Source organism: Anthonomus grandis, unplaced genomic scaffold, assembly GCF_022605725.1.
Source record: "Anthonomus grandis grandis unplaced genomic scaffold, icAntGran1.3 ctg00000334.1, whole genome shotgun sequence".
In the NCBI taxonomy this organism is placed as follows: Eukaryota; Metazoa; Arthropoda; class Insecta; order Coleoptera; family Curculionidae; genus Anthonomus; species Anthonomus grandis.
This window is the reverse complement of record NW_026088466.1, coordinates 20255-40168: the sequence shown is the minus strand read 5'-3', so window position 1 is coordinate 40168 and position 19914 is coordinate 20255. Positions and strand designations below refer to the sequence as shown.

Here is a 19914-nt window from a genome sequence, read left to right as displayed (position 1 = left end):
TAATCGTAAAAAACCGAAATTTCGATTTTTCTCAAAAACTATTATTTTTTCAATTTTGATAATTATGTGCAAGGTGCCCCTTTGCGAGGAGTACTTGACAGTTTTTAAATGAAAGCTCTATCTTTAATACCAAAAAAGTTATACAAAATTTTCGATCTAAAAAAGTACATGTTAATTGTAAAAAACCGAAATTTCGATTTTTCTCAAAAACTATAAATTTTTCAATTTTGATAATTATGTGCAAGGTGCCCCTTTGCGAGGAGTACTTGACAGTTTTTAAATGAAAGCTCTATCTTTAATAACAAAAAAGTTATACAAAATTTTCGATCTAAAAAAGTACATGTTAATCGTAAAAAACCGAAATTTCGATTTTTCTCAAAAACTATTATTTTTTCAATTTTGATAATTATGTGCAAGGTGCCCCTTTGCGAGGAGTACTTGACAGTTTTTAAATGAAAGCTCTATCTTTAATAACAAAAAAGTTATACAAAATTTTCGATCTAAAAAAGTACATGTTAATTGTAAAAAACCGAAATTTCGATTTTTCTCAAAAACTATAAATTTTTCAATTTTGATAATTATGTGCAAGGTGCCCCTTTGCGAGGAGTACTTGACAGTTTTTAAATGAAAGCTCTATCTTTAATAACAAAAAAGTTATACAAAATTTTCGATCTAAAAAAGTACATGTTAATTGTAAAAAAGCGAAATTTCGATTTTTCTTAAAAACTACAATTTTTTTAGTTTTTGATTATTACGTGCAAGGTGCCCCTTTGCAAGGAGTACTTGACAGTTTTTAAATGAAAGCTCTATCTTTAATAACAAAAAAGTTATGCAAAATTTTCGATCTAAAAAAGTACATGTTAATCGTAAAAAACCGAAATTTCGATTTTTCTTAAAAACTACAATTTTTTTAGTTTTTGATAATTATGTGCAAGGTGCCCCTTTGCTAGGACTACTTGGCAGTTTTTAAATGAAAGCTCTATCTTTAATAACAAAAAAGTTATACAAAATTTTCGATCTAAAAAAGTACATGTTAATCGTAAAAAACCGAAATTTCGATTTTTCTCAAAAACTATTATTTTTTCAATTTTGATAATCATGTGCAAGGTGCCCCTTTGCGAGGAGTACTTGACAGTTTTTAAATGAAAGCTCTATCTTTAATAACAAAAAAGTTATACAAAATTTTCGATCTAAAAAAGTACATGTTAATTGTAAAAAACCGAAATTTCGATTTTTCTCAAAAACTATAAATTTTTCAATTTTGATAATTATGTGCAAGGTGCCCCTTTGCGAGGAGTACTTGACAGTTTTTAAATGAAAGCTCTATCTTTAATAACAAAAAAGTTATACAAAATTTTCGATCTAAAAAAGTACATGTTAATCGTAAAAAACCGAAATTTCGATTTTTCTCAAAAACTATTATTTTTTCAATTTTGATAATTATGTGCAAGGTGCCCCTTTGCGAGGAGTACTTGACAGTTTTTAAATGAAAGCTCTATCTTTAATAACAAAAAAGTTATACAAAATTTTCGATCTAAAAAAGTACATGTTAATTGTAAAAAACCGAAATTTCGATTTTTCTCAAAAACTATAAATTTTTCAATTTTGATAATTATGTGCAAGGTGCCCCTTTGCGAGGAGTACTTGACAGTTTTTAAATGAAAGCTCTATCTTTAATAACAAAAAAGTTATACAAAATTTTCGATCTAAAAAAGTACATGTTAATCGTAAAAAACCGAAATTTCGATTTTTCTCAAAAACTATAATTTTTTAAATTTTGATAATTAGGTGCAAGGTGCCCCTTTGCCAGGACTACTTGGCAGTTTTTAAATGAAAGCTCTATCTTTAATAACAAAAAAGTTATGCAAAATTTTCGATCTAAAAAAGTACATGTTAATCGTAAAAAACCGAAATTTCGATTTTTCTCAAAAACTATAATTTTTTCAATTTTGATAATTATGTGCAAGGTGCCACTTTGCGAGGAGTACTTGACAGTTTTTAAATGAAAGCTCTATCTTTACTAACAAAAAAGTTATACAAAATTTTCGATCTAAAAAAGTACATGTTAATCGTAAAAAACCGAAATTTCGATTTTTCTCAAAAACTATAATTTTTTCAATTTTGATAATTATGTGCAAGGTGCCCCTTTGCGAGGAGTACTTGACAGTTTTTAAATGAAAGCTCTATCTTTAATAACAAAAAAGTTATACAAAATTTTCCATCTAAAAAAGTACATGTTAATCGTAAAAAACCGAAATTTCGATTTTTCTCAAAAACTATAAATTTTTCAATTTTGATAATTATGTGCAAGGTGCCCCTTTGCGAGGAGTACTTGACAGTTTTTAAATGAAAGCTCTATCTTTACTAACAAAAAAGTTATACAAAATTTTCGATCTAAAAAAGTACATGTTAATCGTAAAAAACCGAAATTTCGATTTTTCTCAAAAACTATAATTTTTTCAATTTTGATAATTATGTGCAAGGTGCCACTTTGCGAGGAGTACTTGACAGTTTTTAAATGAAAGCTCTATCTTTAATAACAAAAAAGTTATACAAAATTTTCGATCTAAAAAAGTACATGTTAATCGTAAAAAACCAAAATTTCGATTTTTCTCAAAAACTAATTTTTTTTCAATTTTGATAATTATGTACAAGGTGCCTCTTTGCTGAGACTACTTGACAGTTTCTAAATGAAAGCTCTTTCTTTAATAGCAAAAAAGTTATGCAAAATTTTCGATCTAAAAAAGTACATGTTAATCGTAAAAAACCGAAATTTCGATTTTTCTCAAAAACTATAATTTTTTTAATTTTAATAATTAGGTGCAAGGTGCCCCTTTGCTAGGACTACTTGGCAGTTTTTAAATGAAAGCTCTATCTTTAATAACAAAAAAGTTATGCAAAATTTTCGATCTAAAAAAGTACATGTTAATCGTAAAAAACCGAAATTTCGATTTTTCTCAAAAACCACAATTTTTTTAGTTTTTGATTATTACGTACAAGGTGCCCCTTTGCGAGGAGTACTTGACAGTTTTTAAATGAAAGCTCTATCTTTAATAACAAAAAAGTTATGCAAAATTTTCGATCTAAAAAAGTACATGTTAATCATAAAAAACCGAAATTTCGATTTTTCTCAAAAACCACAATTTTTGTAGTTTTTGATTATTACGTACAAGGTACCCCTTTGCCAGGAGTACTTGACAGTTTTTAAATGAAAGCTCTATCTTTAATAACAAAAAAGTTATGCAAAATTTTCGATCTAAAAAAGTACATGTTAATCATAAAAAACCGAAATTTCGATTTTTCTCAAAAACCACAATTTTTGTAGTTTTTGATTATTACGTACAAGGTACCCCTTTGCCAGGAGTACTTGACAGTTGTTAAATGAAAGCTCTATCTTTAATAACAAAAAAGTTATGCAAAATTTTCGATCTAAAAAAGTACATGTTAATCGTAAAAAACCGAAATTTCGATTTTTCTCAAAAACCACAATTTTTTTAGTTTTTGATTATTACGTACAAGGTGCCCCTTTGCAAGGAGTACTTGACAGTTTTTAAATGAAAGCTCTATCTTTAATAACAAAAAAGTTATGCAAACTTTTCGATCTAAAAAAGTACATGTTAATTGTAAAAAACCGAAATTTTGATTTTTCTCAAAAACTAAATTTTTTTTAATTTTAATAATTATGGGCAAGGTGCCCCTTGGCCAGTAGTACTTGGCAGTTTTTAAATGAAAGCTCTATCTTTAATAACAAAAAAGTTATGCAAAATTTTCGATCTAAAAAAGTACATGTTAATCGTAAAAAACCGAAATTTCGATTTTTCTCAAAAACTATAAATTTTTCAATTTTGATAATTATGTGCAAGGTGCCCCTTTGTGAGGAGTACTTGATAGTTTTTAAATGAAAGCTCTATCTTTAATAACAAAAAAGTTATGCAAAATTTTCGATCTAAAAAAGTACATGTTAATTGTAAAAAACCGAAATTTTGATTTTTCTCAAAAACTAAATTTTTTTTAATTTTAATAATTATGGGCAAGGTGCCCCTTGGCCAGTAGTACTTGGCAGTTTTTAAATGAAAGCTCTATCTTTAATAACAAAAAAGTTATGCAAAATTTTCGATCTAAAAAAGTACATGTTAATCGTAAAAAACCGAAATTTCGATTTTTCTCAAAAACCACAATTTTTTTAGTTTTTGATTATTACGTACAAGGTGCCCCTTTGCGAGGAGTACTTGACAGTTTTTAAATGAAAGCTCTATCTTTAATAACAAAAAAGTTATGCAAAATTTTCGATCTAAAAAAGTACATGTTAATCATAAAAAACCGAAATTTCGATTTTTCTCAAAAACCACAATTTTTGTAGTTTTTGATTATTACGTACAAGGTACCCCTTTGCCAGGAGTACTTGACAGTTTTTAAATGAAAGCTCTATCTTTAATAACAAAAAAGTTATGCAAAATTTTCGATCTAAAAAAGTACATGTTAATCATAAAAAACCGAAATTTCGATTTTTCTCAAAAACCACAATTTTTGTAGTTTTTGATTATTACGTACAAGGTACCCCTTTGCCAGGAGTACTTGACAGTTGTTAAATGAAAGCTCTATCTTTAATAACAAAAAAGTTATGCAAAATTTTCGATCTAAAAAAGTACATGTTAATCGTAAAAAACCGAAATTTCGATTTTTCTCAAAAACCACAATTTTTTTAGTTTTTGATTGTTACGTACAAGGTGCCCCTTTGCAAGGAGTACTTGACAGTTTTTAAATGAAAGCTCTATCTTTAATAACAAAAAAGTTATGCAAACTTTTCGATCTAAAAAAGTACATGTTAATTGTAAAAAACCGAAATTTTGATTTTTCTCAAAAACTAATTTTTTTTTAATTTTAATAATTATGGGCAAGGTGCCCCTTGGCCAGTAGTACTTGGCAGTTTTTAAATGAAAGCTCTATCTTTAATAACAAAAAAGTTATGCAAAATTTTCGATCTAAAAAAGTACATGTTAATCGTAAAAAACCGAAATTTCGATTTTTCTCAAAAACTATAAATTTTTCAATTTTGATAATTATGTGCAAGGTGCCCCTTTGTGAGGAGTACTTGATAGTTTTTAAATGAAAGCTCTATCTTTAATAACAAAAAAGTTATGCAAAATTTTCGATCTAAAAAAGTACATGTTAATTGTAAAAAACCGAAATTTTGATTTTTCTCAAAAACTAAATTTTTTTTAATTTTAATAATTATGGGCAAGGTGCCCCTTGGCCAGTAGTACTTGGCAGTTTTTAAATGAAAGCTCTATCTTTAATAACAAAAAAGTTATGCAAAATTTTCGATCTAAAAAAGTACATGTTAATCGTAAAAAACCGAAATTTCGATTTTTCTCAAAAACTATAAATTTTTCAATTTTGATAATTATGTGCAAGGTGCCCCTTTGCGAGGAGTACTTGACAGTTTTTAAATGAAAGCTCTATCTTTATTAACAAAAAAGTTATACAAAATTTTCGATCTAAAAAAGTACATGTTAATTGTAAAAAACCGAAATTTCAATTTTTCTCAAAAACTATAAATTTTTCAATTTTGATAATTATGTGCAAGGTGCCCCTTTGCGAGGAGTACTTGACAGTTTTTAAATGAAAGCTCTATCTTTAATAACAAAAAAGTTATGCAAAATTTTCGATCTAAAAAAGTACATGTTAATTGTAAAAAACCGAAATTTTGATTTTTCTCAAAAACTAAATTTTTTTTAATTTTAATAATTATGGGCAAGGTGCCCCTTGGCCAGTAGTACTTGGCAGTTTTTAAATGAAAGCTCTATCTTTAATAACAAAAAAGTTATGCAAAATTTTCGATCTAAAAAAGTACATGTTAATCGTAAAAAACCGAAATTTCGATTTTTCTCAAAAACTATAAATTTTTCAATTTTGATAATTATGTGCAAGGTGCCCCTTTGCGAGGAGTACTTGACAGTTTTTAAATGAAAGCTCTATCTTTATTAACAAAAAAGTTATACAAAATTTTCGATCTAAAAAAGTACATGTTAATTGTAAAAAACCGAAATTTCAATTTTTCTCAAAAACTATAAATTTTTCAATTTTGATAATTATGTGCAAGGTGCCCCTTTGCGAGGAGTACTTGACAGTTTTTAAATGAAAGCTCTATCTTTAATAACAAAAAAGTTATGCAAAATTTTCGATCTAAAAAAGTACATGTTAATTGTAAAAAACCGAAATTTTGATTTTTCTCAAAAACCACAATTTTTTTAGTTTTTGATTATTACGTACAAGGTGCCCCTTTGCAAGGAGTACTTGACAGTTTTTAAATGAAAGCTCTATCTTTAATAACAAAAAAGTTATGCAAAATTTTCGATCTAAAAAAGTACATGTTAATCGTAAAAGACCGAAATTTCGATTTTTCTCAAAAACTATAAATTTTTCAATTTTGATAATTATGTGCAAGGTGCCGCTTTGCCAGGAGTACTTGACAGTTTTTAAATGAAAGCTCTATCTTTAATAACAAAAAAGTTATACAAAATTTTCGATCTAAAAAAGTACATGTTAATCGTAAAAAACCGAAATTTCGATTTTTCTCAAAAACTATAATTTTTTCAATTTTGATAATTATGTGCAAGGTGCCCCTTTGCGAGGAGTACTTGACAGTTTTTAAATGAAAGCTCTATCTTTAATAACAAAAAAGTTATGCAAAATTTTCGATCTAGAAAAGTACATGTTAATTGTAAAAAACCGAAATTTTGATTTTTCTCAAAAACTAAATTTTTTTTAATTTTGATAATTATGGGCAAGGTGCCCCTTGGCCAGTAGTACTTGGCAGTTTTTAAATGAAAGCTTTATCTTTAATAACAAAAAAGTTATGCAAAATTTTCGATAAAAAAAAAATACATGTTAATTGTAAAAAACCGAAATTTTGATTTTTCTCAAAAACTAGATTTTTTTTAATTTTGATAATTATGTGCAAGGTGCCCCTTGGCCAGTAGTACTTGGCAGTTTTTAAATGAAAGCTCTATCTTTAATAACAAAAAAGTTATGCAAAATTTTCGATCTAAAAAAGTACATGTTAATCGTAAAAACCGAAATTTCGATTTTTCTCAAAAACTATAATTTTTTCAATTTTGATAATTAGGTGCAAGGTGCCCCTTTGCTAGGACTACTTGGCAGTTTTTAAATGAAAGCTCTATCTTTAATAACAAAAAAGTTATGCAAAATTTTCGATCTAAAAAAGTACATGTTAATCGTAAAAAACCTAAATTTCGATTTTTCTCAAAAACTATAATTTTTTCAATTTTGATAATTAGGTGCAAGGTGCCCCTTTGCTAGGACTACTTGGCAGTTTTTAAATGAAAGCTCTATCTTTAATAACAAAAAAGTTATGCAAAATTTTCGATCTAAAAAAGTACATGTTAATTGTAAAAAACCGAAATTTTGATTTTTCTCAAAAACTAAATTTTTTTTAATTTTAATAATTATGGGCAAGGTGCCCCTTGGCCAGTAGTACTTGGCAGTTTTTAAATGAAAGCTCTATCTTTAATAACAAAAAAGTTATGCAAAATTTTCGATCTAAAAAAGTACATGTTAATCGTAAAAAACCGAAATTTCGATTTTTCTCAAAAACCACAATTTTTTTAGTTTTTGATTATTACGTACAAGGTGCCCCTTTGCCAGGAGTATTTGACAGTTTTTAAATGAAAGCTTTATCTTTAATAACAAAAAAGTTATGCAAAATTTTCGATCTAAAAAAGTACATGTTAATCGTAAAAAACGGAAATTTCAATTTTTCTCAAAAACTACATTTTTTTTAGTTTTTGTTTATTATGTACAAGGTGCCCCTTTGCAAGGAGTACTTGACAGATTTTAAATGAAAGCTCTATCTTTAATAACAAAAAAGTTATGCAAAATTTTCGATCTAAAAAAGTACATGTTAATCGTAAAAAACGGAAATTTCGATTTTTCTCAAAAACTATAATTTTTTCAGTTTTTGATAATTACGTACAAGGTGCCCCTTTGCCAGGACTACTTGACAGTTTTTAAATGAAAGCTCTATCTTTAATAACAAAAAAGTTATGCAAAATTTTCGATCTAAAAAAGTACATGTTAATCGTAAAAAACCAAAATTTCGATTTTTCTCAAAAACTAATTTTTTTTCAATTTTGATAATTATGTACAAGGTGCCTCTTTGCTGAGACTACTTGACAGTTTCTAAATGAAAGCTCTTTCTTTAATAGCAAAAAAGTTATGCAAAATTTTCGATCTAAAAAAGTACATGTTAATCGTAAAAAACCGAAATTTCGATTTTTCTCAAAAACTATAATTTTTTTAATTTTAATAATTAGGTGCAAGGTGCCCCTTTGCTAGGACTACTTGGCAGTTTTTAAATGAAAGCTCTATCTTTAATAACAAAAAAGTTATGCAAAATTTTCGATCTAAAAAAGTACATGTTAATCGTAGAAAACCGAAATTTCGATTTTTCTCAAAAACCACAATTTTTTTAGTTTTTGATTATTACGTACAAGGTGCCCCTTTGCGAGAAGTACTTGACAGTTTTTAAATGAAAGCTCTATCTTTAATAACAAAAAAGTTATGCAAAATTTTCGATCTAAAAAAGTACATGTTAATCATAAAAAACCGAAATTTCGATTTTTCTCAAAAACCACAATTTTTGTAGTTTTTGATTATTACGTACAAGGTACCCCTTTGCCAGGAGTACTTGACAGTTTTTAAATGAAAGCTCTATCTTTAATAACAAAAAAGTTATGCAAAATTTTCGATCTAAAAAAGTACATGTTAATCATAAAAAACCGAAATTTCGATTTTTCTCAAAAACCACAATTTTTGTAGTTTTTGATTATTACGTACAAGGTACCCCTTTGCCAGGAGTACTTGACAGTTGTTAAATGAAAGCTCTATCTTTAATAACAAAAAAGTTATGCAAAATTTTCGATCTAAAAAAGTACATGTTAATCGTAAAAAACCGAAATTTCGATTTTTCTCAAAAACCACAATTTTTTTAGTTTTTGATTATTACGTACAAGGTGCCCCTTTGCAAGGAGTACTTGACAGTTTTTAAATGAAAGCTCTATCTTTAATAACAAAAAAGTTATGCAAACTTTTCGATCTAAAAAAGTACATGTTAATTGTAAAAAACCGAAATTTTGATTTTTCTCAAAAACTAAATTTTTTTTAATTTTAATAATTATGGGCAAGGTGCCCCTTGGCCAGTAGTACTTGGCAGTTTTTAAATGAAAGCTCTATCTTTAATAACAAAAAAGTTATGCAAAATTTTCGATCTAAAAAAGTACATGTTAATCGTAAAAAACCGAAATTTCGATTTTTCTCAAAAACTATAAATTTTTCAATTTTGATAATTATGTGCAAGGTGCTCCTTTGTGAGGAGTACTTGATAGTTTTTAAATGAAAGCTCTATCTTTAATAACAAAAAAGTTATGCAAAATTTTCGATCTAAAAAAGTACATGTTAATTGTAAAAAACCGAAATTTTGATTTTTCTCAAAAACTAAATTTTTTTTAATTTTAATAATTATGGGCAAGGTGCCCCTTGGCCAGTAGTACTTGGCAGTTTTTAAATGAAAGCTCTATCTTTAATAACAAAAAAGTTATGCAAAATTTTCGATCTAAAAAAGTACATGTTAATCGTAAAAAACCGAAATTTCGATTTTTCTCAAAAACTATAAATTTTTCAATTTTGATAATTATGTGCAAGGTGCCCCTTTGCGAGGAGTACTTGACAGTTTTTAAATGAAAGCTCTATCTTTATTAACAAAAAAGTTATACAAAATTTTCGATCTAAAAAAGTACATGTTAATTGTAAAAAACCGAAATTTCAATTTTTCTCAAAAACTATAAATTTTTCAATTTTGATAATTATGTGCAAGGTGCCCCTTTGCGAGGAGTACTTGACAGTTTTTAAATGAAAGCTCTATCTTTAATAACAAAAAAGTTATGCAAAATTTTCGATCTAAAAAAGTACATGTTAATTGTAAAAAACCGAAATTTTGATTTTTCTCAAAAACTAAATTTTTTTTAATTTTAATAATTATGGGCAAGGTGCCCCTTGGCCAGTAGTACTTGGCAGTTTTTAAATGAAAGCTCTATCTTTAATAACAAAAAAGTTATGCAAAATTTTCGATCTAAAAAAGTACATGTTAATCGTAAAAAACCGAAATTTCGATTTTTCTCAAAAACTATAAATTTTTCAATTTTGATAATTATGTGCAAGGTGCCCCTTTGCGAGGAGTACTTGACAGTTTTTAAATGAAAGCTCTATCTTTATTAACAAAAAAGTTATACAAAATTTTCGATCTAAAAAAGTACATGTTAATTGTAAAAAACCGAAATTTCAATTTTTCTCAAAAACTATAAATTTTTCAATTTTGATAATTATGTGCAAGGTGCCCCTTTGCGAGGAGTACTTGACAGTTTTTAAATGAAAGCTCTATCTTTAATAACAAAAAAGTTATGCAAAATTTTCGATCTAAAAAAGTACATGTTAATTGTAAAAAACAGAAATTTTGATTTTTCTCAAAAACCACAATTTTTTTAGTTTTTGATTATTACGTACAAGGTGCCCCTTTGCAAGGAGTACTTGACAGTTTTTAAATGAAAGCTCTATCTTTAATAACAAAAAAGTTATGCAAAATTTTCGATCTAAAAAAGTACATGTTAATCGTAAAAGACCGAAATTTCGATTTTTCTCAAAAACTATAAATTTTTCAATTTTGATAATTATGTGCAAGGTGCCGCTTTGCCAGGAGTACTTGACAGTTTTTAAATGAAAGCTCTATCTTTAATAACAAAAAAGTTATACAAAATTTTCGATCTAAAAAAGTACATGTTAATCGTAAAAAACCGAAATTTCGATTTTTCTCAAAAACTATAATTTTTTCAATTTTGATAATTATGTGCAAGGTGCCCCTTTGCGAGGAGTACTTGACAGTTTTTAAATGAAAGCTCTATCTTTAATAACAAAAAAGTTATGCAAAATTTTCGATCTAGAAAAGTACATGTTAATTGTAAAAAACCGAAATTTTGATTTTTCTCAAAAACTAAATTTTTTTTAATTTTGATTATTATGGGCAAGGTGCCCCTTGGCCAGTAGTACTTGGCAGTTTTTAAATGAAAGCTTTATCTTTAATAACAAAAAAGTTATGCAAAATTTTCGATAAAAAAAAAATACTTGTTAGTTGTAAAAAACCGAAATTTTGATTTTTCTCAAAAACTAGATTTTTTTTAATTTTGATAATTATGTGCAAGGTGCCCCTTGGCCAGTAGTACTTGGCAGTTTTTAAATGAAAGCTCTATCTTTAATAACAAAAAAGTTATGCAAAATTTTCGATCTAAAAAAGTACATGTTAATTGTAAAAAACCGAAATTTTGATTTTTCTCAAAAACTAAATTTTTTTAAGTTTTGATAATTATGTGCAAGGTGCCTCTTTGCCAGTAGTACTTGACAGTTTTTAAATGAAAGCTCTATCTTTAATAACAAAAAAGTTATACAAAATTTTCGATCTAAAAAAGTACATGTTAATCCTAAAAAAACCAAAATTTCGATTTTTCCTAAAAACTAAATTTTTTTTAGTTTTTGATTATTACGTAAAAGGTGCCCCTTTGCAAGGAGTACTTGACAGTTTTTAAATGAAAGCTCTATCTTTAATAACAAAAAAGTTATGCAAAATTTTCGATCTAAAAAAGTACATGTTAATCGTAAAAAACCGAAATTTCGATTTTTCTCAAAAACCACAATTTTTTTAGTTTTTGATTATTACGTACAAGGTGTCCCTTTGCAAGGAGTACTTGACAGTTTTTAAATGAAAGCTCTATCTTTAATAACAAAAAAGTTATGCAAAATTTTCGATCTAAAAAAGTACATGTTAATCGTAAAAAACCGAAATTTCGATTTTTCTCAAAAACCACAATTTTTTTAGTTTTTGATTATTACGTACAAGGTGCCCCTTTGCAAGGAGTACTTGACAGTTTTTAAATGAAAGCTCTATCTTTAATAACAAAAAAGTTATGCAAAATTTTCGATCTAAAAAAGTACATGTTAATCATAAAAAACCGAAATTTCGATTTTTCTCAAAAACCATAATTTTTGTAGTTTTTGATTATTACGTACAAGGTACCCCTTTGCCAGGAGTACTTGACAGTTTTTAAATGAAAGCTCTATCTTTAATAACAAAAAAGTTATGCAAAATTTTCGATCTAAAAAAGTACATGTTAATCGTAAAAAACCGAAATTTCGATTTTTCTCAAAAACCACAATTTTTTTAGTTTTTGATTATTACGTACAAGATGCATTTTTGCAAAGAGTACTTGACAGTTTTTAAATGAAAGCTCTATCTTTAATAACAAAAAAGTAATGCAAAATTTTCGATCTAAAAAAGTACATGTTAATCGTAAAAAAGCGAAATTTCGATTTTTCTCAAAAACTACAATTTTTTTAATTTTGGTATTTATGTATAAGGTGCCCCTTTGCCAGGAGTGCTTGACAGTTTTTAAATGAAAGCTCTATCTTTTATAACAAAAAAGTTATGCAAAATTTTCGATCTAAAAAAGTACATGTTAATGGTAAAAAACCGAAATTTCGATTTTTCTCAAAAACTACAATTTTTTTAGTTTTTGATTATTACGTACAAGGTGCCCCTTTACCAGGAGTACTTGACAGTTTTTAAATGAAAGCTCTATCTTTAATAACAAAAAAGTTATGCAAAATTTTCGATCTAAAAAAGTACATGTTAATCATAAAAAACCGAAATTTCGATTTTTCTCAAAAACCATAATTTTTGTAGTTTTTGATTATTACGTACAAGGTACCCCTTTGCCAGGAGTACTTGACAGTTTTTAAATGAAAGCTCTATCTTTAATAACAAAAAAGTTATGCAAAATTTTCGATCTAAAAAAGTACATGTTAATCGTAAAAATTCGAAATTTCGATTTTTCTCAAAAACCACAATTTTTTTAGTTTTTGATTATTACGTACAAGATGCATTTTTGCAAAGAGTACTTGACAGTTTTTAAATGAAAGCTCTATCTTTAATAACAAAAAAGTAATGCAAAATTTTCGATCTAAAAAAGTACATGTTAATCGTAAAAAAGCGAAATTTCGATTTTTCTCAAAAACTACAATTTTTTTAATTTTGGTATTTATGTATAAGGTGCCCCTTTGCCAGGAGTGCTTGACAGTTTTTAAATGAAAGCTCTATCTTTTATAACAAAAAAGTTATGCAAAATTTTCGATCTAAAAAAGTACATGTTAATGGTAAAAAACCGAAATTTCGATTTTTCTCAAAAACTACAATTTTTTTAGTTTTTGATTATTACGTACAAGGTGCCCCTTTACCAGGAGTACTTGACAGTTTTTAAATGAAAGCTCTATCTTTAATACCAAAAAAGTTATGCAAAATTTTCGATCTAAAAAAGTACATGTTAATGGTAAAAAACCGAAATTTCGATTTTTCTCAAAAACTACAATTTTTTTAGTTTTTGATTATTACGTACAAGGTGCCCCTTTACCAGGAGTACTTGACAGTTTTTAAATGAAAGCTCTATCTTTAATACCAAAAAAGTTATGCAAAATTTTCGATCTAAAAAAGTACATGTTAATCGTAAAAAACCGAAATTTTGATTTTTCTCAAAAACTATAATTTTTTTAATTTTGGTATTTATGTGTAAGGTGCCCCTTTGCCAGGAGTGCTTGACAGTTTTTAAATGAAAGCTCTATCTTTTATAACAAAAAAGTTATGCAAAATTTTCGATCTAAAAAAGTACATGTTAATCGTAAAAAACCGAAATTTTGATTTTTCTCAAAAACTATAATTTTTTTAATTTTGAAATTTATGTATAAGGTGCCCCTTTGCCAGGACTACTTGACAGTTTTTAAATGAAAGCTCTATCTTTAATAACAAAAAAGTTATGCAAAATTTTCGATCTAAAAAAGTACATGTTAATGGTAAAAAACCGAAATTTCGATTTTTTTCAAAAACTATTTTTTTTTCAATTTTGATAATTCTGTGCAAGGTGCCCCTTTGCAAGGAGTACTTGACAGTTTTTAAATGAAAGCTCTATCTTTAATAGCAAAAAATTTATGCAAAATTTTCGATCTAAAAAAGTACATGTTAATCGTAAAAAACCGAAATTTTGATTTTTCTCAAAAACTATAATTTTTTTAATTTTGGAATTTATGTATAAGGTGCCCCTTTGCCAGGACTACTTGACAGTTTTTAAATGAAAGCTCTATCTTTAATAACAAAAAAGTAATGCAAAATTTTCGATCTAAAAATGTACATGTTAATTGTAAAAAACCGAAATTTCGATTTTTCTCAAAAACTATAATTTTTTCAGTTTTTGATAATTACGTACAAGGTGCCCCTTTGCCAGGACTACTTGGCAGTTTTTAAATGAAAGCTCTATCTTTAATAACAAAAAAGTTATGCAAAACTTTCGATCTAAAAAAGTACATGTTAATGGTAAAAAACCGAAATTTCGATTTTTCTCAAAAACTACAATTTTTTTAGTTTTTGATTATTACGTACAAGGTGCCCCTTTACCAGGAGTACTTGACAGTTTTTAAATGAAAGCTCTATCTTTAATACCAAAAAAGTTATGCAAAATTTTCGATCTAAAAAAGTACATGTTAATCGTAAAAAACCGAAATTTTGATTTTTCTCAAAAACTATAATTTTTTTAATTTTGGTATTTATGTGTAAGGTGCCCCTTTGCCAGGAGTGCTTGACAGTTTTTAAATGAAAGCTCTATCTTTTATAACAAAAAAGTTATGCAAAATTTTCGATCTAAAAAAGTACATGTTAATCGTAAAAAACCGAAATTTTGATTTTTCTCAAAAACTATAATTTTTTTAATTTTGAAATTTATGTATAAGGTGCCCCTTTGCCAGGACTACTTGACAGTTTTTAAATGAAAGCTCTATCTTTAATAACAAAAAAGTTATGCAAAATTTTCGATCTAAAAAAGTACATGTTAATGGTAAAAAACCGAAATTTCGATTTTTTTCAAAAACTATTTTTTTTTCAATTTTGATAATTCTGTGCAAGGTGCCCCTTTGCAAGGAGTACTTGACAGTTTTTAAATGAAAGCTCTATCTTTAATAGCAAAAAATTTATGCAAAATTTTCGATCTAAAAAAGTACATGTTAATCGTAAAAAACCGAAATTTTGATTTTTCTCAAAAACTATAATTTTTTTAATTTTGGAATTTATGTATAAGGTGCCCCTTTGCCAGGACTACTTGACAGTTTTTAAATGAAAGCTCTATCTTTAATAACAAAAAAGTAATGCAAAATTTTCGATCTAAAAATGTACATGTTAATTGTAAAAAACCGAAATTTCGATTTTTCTCAAAAACTATAATTTTTTCAGTTTTTGATAATTACGTACAAGGTGCCCCTTTGCCAGGACTACTTGGCAGTTTTTAAATGAAAGCTCTATCTTTAATAACAAAAAAGTTATGCAAAATTTTCGATCTAAAAAAGTACATGTTAATCGTAAAAAACCGAAATTTCGATTTTTCTCAAAATCTATGATTTTTTAAATTTTGATAATTATGTGCAAGGTGCCCCTTTGCCAGGAGTGCTTGGCAGTTTTTAAATGAAAGCTTTATCTTTAATAACAAAAAAGTTATGCAAAATTTTCGATCTAAAAAAGTACATGTTAATCGTAAAAAACGGAAATTTCAATTTTTCTCAAAAACTACATTTTTTTTAGTTTTTGTTTATTATGTACAAGGTGCCCCTTTGCAAGGAGTACTTGACAGATTTTAAATGAAAGCTCTATCTTTAATAACAAAAAAGTTATGCAAAATTTTCGATCTAAAAAAGTACATGTTAATCGTAAAAAACGGAAATTTCGATTTTTCTCAAAAACTATAATTTTTTCAGTTTTTGATAATTACGTACAAGGTGCCCCTTTGCCAGGACTACTTGGCAGTTTTTAAATGAAAGCTTTATCTTTAATAACAAAAAAGTTATGCAAAATTTTCGATCTAAAAAAGTACATGTTAATCGTAAAAAACCGAAATTTTGATTTTTCTCAAAAACTATAATTTTTTTAATTTTGGTATTTATGTGTAAGGTGCCCCTTTGCCAGGAGTGCTTGACAGTTTTTAAATGAAAGCTCTATCTTTAATAACAAAAAAGTTATGCAAAATTTTCCATCTAAAAAAGTACATGTTAATCGTAAAAAACCGAAATTTCGATTTTTCTCAAAAACTATAATTTTTTAAATTTTGATAATTATGTGCAAGGTGCCCCTTTACGAGAAGTACTTGACAGTTTTTAAATGAAAGCTCTATCTTTAATAACAAAAAAGTTATGCAAAATTTTCGATCTAAAAAAGTACATGTTAATCGTAAAAAACCGAAATTTCGATTTTTCTCAAAAACTAAAATTTTTTTAGTTTTTGATTATTACGTACAAGGTGCCCCTTTGCAAGGAGTACTTAAGAGTTTTTAAATGAAGGCTCTATCTTTAATACCAAAAAAGTTATGCAAAATTTACGATCTTATAAAGTACATGTTAATGGTAAAAAACCGAAATTTCGATTTTTTGCAAAAAACTGCAATTCTTTAAGTTTTTTATTATTGCGTACAAGGTGCCCCTTTGCAAGGAGTACTTGACAGTTTTTAAATGAAAGCTCTATCTTTAATAACAAAAAAGTTATGCAAAATTTTCGATCTAAAAAAGTACATGTTAATCGTAAAAAACCGAAATTTCGATTTTTCTCAAAAACTATAATTTTTTCAGTTTTTGATAATTACGTACAAGGTGCCCCTTTGCCAGGACTACTTGGCAGTTTTTAAATGAAAGCTTTATCTTTAATAACAAAAAAGTAATGCAAAATTTTCGATCTAAAAAAGTACATGTTAATTGTAAAAAACCGAAATTTTGATTTTTCTCAAAAACTAAATTTTTTTAAGTTTTGATAATTATGTGCAAGGTGCCTCTTTGCCAGTAGTACTTGACAGTTTTTAAATGAAAGCTCTATCTTTAATAACAAAAAAGTAATGCAAAATTTTCGATCTAAAAAAGTACATGTTAATTGTAAAAAACCGAAATTTCGATTTTTCTCAAAAACTATAATTTTTTCAATTTTGATAATTATGTGCAAGGTGCCCCTTTCCCAGGAGTACTTGACAGTTTTTAAATGAAAGCTCTATCTTTAATAACAAAAAAATTATGCAAAATTTACGATCTTATAAAGAACATGTTAACAACATTTCTTGCTGTAAATGGTTATATTATTAAAATTAATTTATTAATAACATGAACTAAAAACTTTTATTTTTAAGTTAGTTCTCTTTTATAAATAATTAGTTAGATTTTAAGCTGCTTTAAACACCACTCTTATTGCTGTAAAATGAACTTTGTAGTTTTGTGGGAAATAATAAACTATTACTAACTACATTGATACTAGAAGATTGTATTAACGTAAATAATTTTTTATCTTTTTTTTAGTATTTCCAATTTTTTGAAGATCTTTTCATTAGTTTCTGAATTTAAAGATTTATTATTCTTTTTTGTATTCCTGTAAGGAAATGTCTTTTCTATTTCTATAGAATAACCGAATAAGTTTTTGTAATAGTAAACAAAATACTAGTTTCATAAATGAGGTTCTTTTCAACATTAATTAGTATAAAAGTTGAAAGAATGTTTTGTAAAAGTCTCAAAGTGCTCCCCATGCCTCTTAACAAACATAAGGTTCTCAAGGATATACAATGAGGGTGCAGTAAGAATTTCCAGAGTCCCATAGGCCAATCTAAAATCGTCCCTAAACCCAAGGCCTGCAAGAACTCTTACAGCCCTACGTTGCAACAATGAGTGCGACAGAGATAAACTTATAAGCTACAAAGTCCACCCACAAGTCAGTTTTGACCCCTGGTGACTTTTTTTAAATTTTCTTACTAAAAAGTGATTAAAAAGACTTAATCGTACTATCCCCCTGGCACATTCCGTTCTACAATAATTATAAAAACAAACACAATATAGCTTGACTTGCCTTAATCCTAACTTCTTCTGACTCGTCTTGCATCAGTCTGTTCAGTTTATCACAGACAGTTTCCAGTGAAACTTTCGGTTTATTCTCGGGTAGTAGTTCGGCGTAGAACAAACCGATGACAAGGGCGGGATTGGCCCTTAGACACCACCATTAATCCAACTCGTCCTCGATTTGGCCCCCAAATAACCTTGATATCATTGATTCCATAAATCCCTAATTAAACTCAAAATAGATCACAGACAAACTGCATGAATATTTCATTTAAGGTGCTGCCATTTACTTACCATGCGTTTAATTAACTCCTTAATAAAATCCGTGAACATCAAGTCGGTGTCGTCGCCCAAACACTTCTGGATCATGCGGTTTACCTCCGGACAATCGAGATAAGGGCCAACCTTCTGGATCGTACTTTTACAGGCCTAAATGGGGTCAATGCATGAGTTAAGTGAGTAAAATGATCCAAAAAAGTCATACCTTGACAACATACACGTCTGGAGCGCATAGATGCAAGAGTAAAGTGATGAGGTTCCCTTGGATCTCACTCGATCCTTGAATGCCTCCAAATTGGTCTCCTGGCCAAGGGATGTTGCCAGATCTCCTAATAACTGGATCGAGGATCTCCTTAGACGTGGATCCTCTTGACTGAATAGCAACTTGATCCTCACTGCTCCGGTAACTTGAAAGGGACTGAATTTGTACCCTGGCAAACTGTTCAGGAGTTTCGAGAAGGATAGCAGGGACTCCAGGATCAGCTCGCTTTCGTTCCTAGATAAGGAAGAATAGGTCGATCATTTTGTAAATGATTAAATTAAGTTAAATTTTTACTGAATTGACTTAGAAAATGGACAATATTGATAATGTCTGTCCATTTTCCTCCCTCGTTTCCCTCTCACTCTCGTTACTGCTACTTCTCTTCTTCTTCATCTTTTTCAACGGTGTCAAATACTCGGAAGAAGTTATTGATTTGCCAAACCTGCCATTCTGCCCATCATTTAGGCACCTTATAACAATAAATGTTTTTTTTGGACTTTTATTGTAATGGGATTTTTAGTCCCGAGGGTTCGTATGTCAAAGAAACCACTTATGTCGGGAAATCTCAGTTAATTCACCTCAGTTATGGGCTTAGTTTTAACACCTTTTAATAACAAAATAGATAACATAAATTGCTAGCCAAGAAACAGGACAGTTGTAACCTTACCTATTAATAATAAAAGCACTGACCCGGATTAAAACCTTTTAACGGAACCACGGAGTCAAAAGCGCCATACTTCTTTATTAAATGGTGATAAACGAAGTAATAATCATACGAATACTCCGAGCAGAAATGTAGGGTTTAAAGAATGTCACGCATTTCCACAAATAAATAAAATATTTAAGACGCCCGATATTCTAATAGAACGAACCACGTGCAAAGGTAGAGGTCGTTCCGCTACATTATATATTTAAGAAAGAACTACGGGTTTGATATTTTTTTTTAATTTTCAAAATTTTTAAGTTAAGAAACTTACCCCAAATTGTGATAATCCAAACAGTTCATTAAAATGCCCAGTATCTGATTGCAGTACCGCACCACGAGCTCCTTATTCAAATTCTCCGGGGCATACCCCGATCTTCCGCACCCAGCAGCTCTGGTCCAGCTTTTTGGACATCTAAAATCATCTCCAATAGGTTTTCTATTAAAACCGCCTGTTTGCTCTCTACATTGTCCTTGATCAAGTAGGTAAAGAAAGCGACCACTACCGTCCACTGAGGTATCAGGTCCGACCGAATACTGGGCCCATCAAGGAGACGATCCATGACAAAGTGTGCTACATGTCTGCACCTACGTCCCCCACCACTGTTTCGGTCATTTTTAGAAAGAGAAGTTGGTCCTGGTCGTTGCAGAG

General features: G+C 28.2%; 1 protein-coding gene across 4 annotated transcripts in view; it reads right to left on the bottom strand.

The window, feature by feature from the left end:
• The window catches only part of LOC126749579 (uncharacterized), an 80483-nt gene extending 60569 nt beyond the window's left edge, over window positions 1-19914 (bottom strand). Inside the window, exons 1-4 of one of the 4 annotated variants that reach the window (XM_050459294.1) lie at window positions 19537-19914; window positions 18503-18793; window positions 18313-18447; window positions 18030-18241 (exon numbers count right to left, since the gene is read on the bottom strand). In XM_050459294.1, coding sequence (XP_050315251.1) covers window positions 18393-18447; window positions 18503-18793; window positions 19537-19565 — 375 coding nt within the window. In that variant the 5' untranslated portion in view covers window positions 19566-19914 and the 3' untranslated portion in view covers window positions 18030-18241; window positions 18313-18392. Of the gene's footprint in view, window positions 1-18029; window positions 18242-18312; window positions 18448-18502; window positions 18794-18853; window positions 19173-19536 lie in introns of those variants that run through there. The other 3 variants (XM_050459291.1, XM_050459293.1, XM_050459292.1) reach the window with 3 other exon arrangements.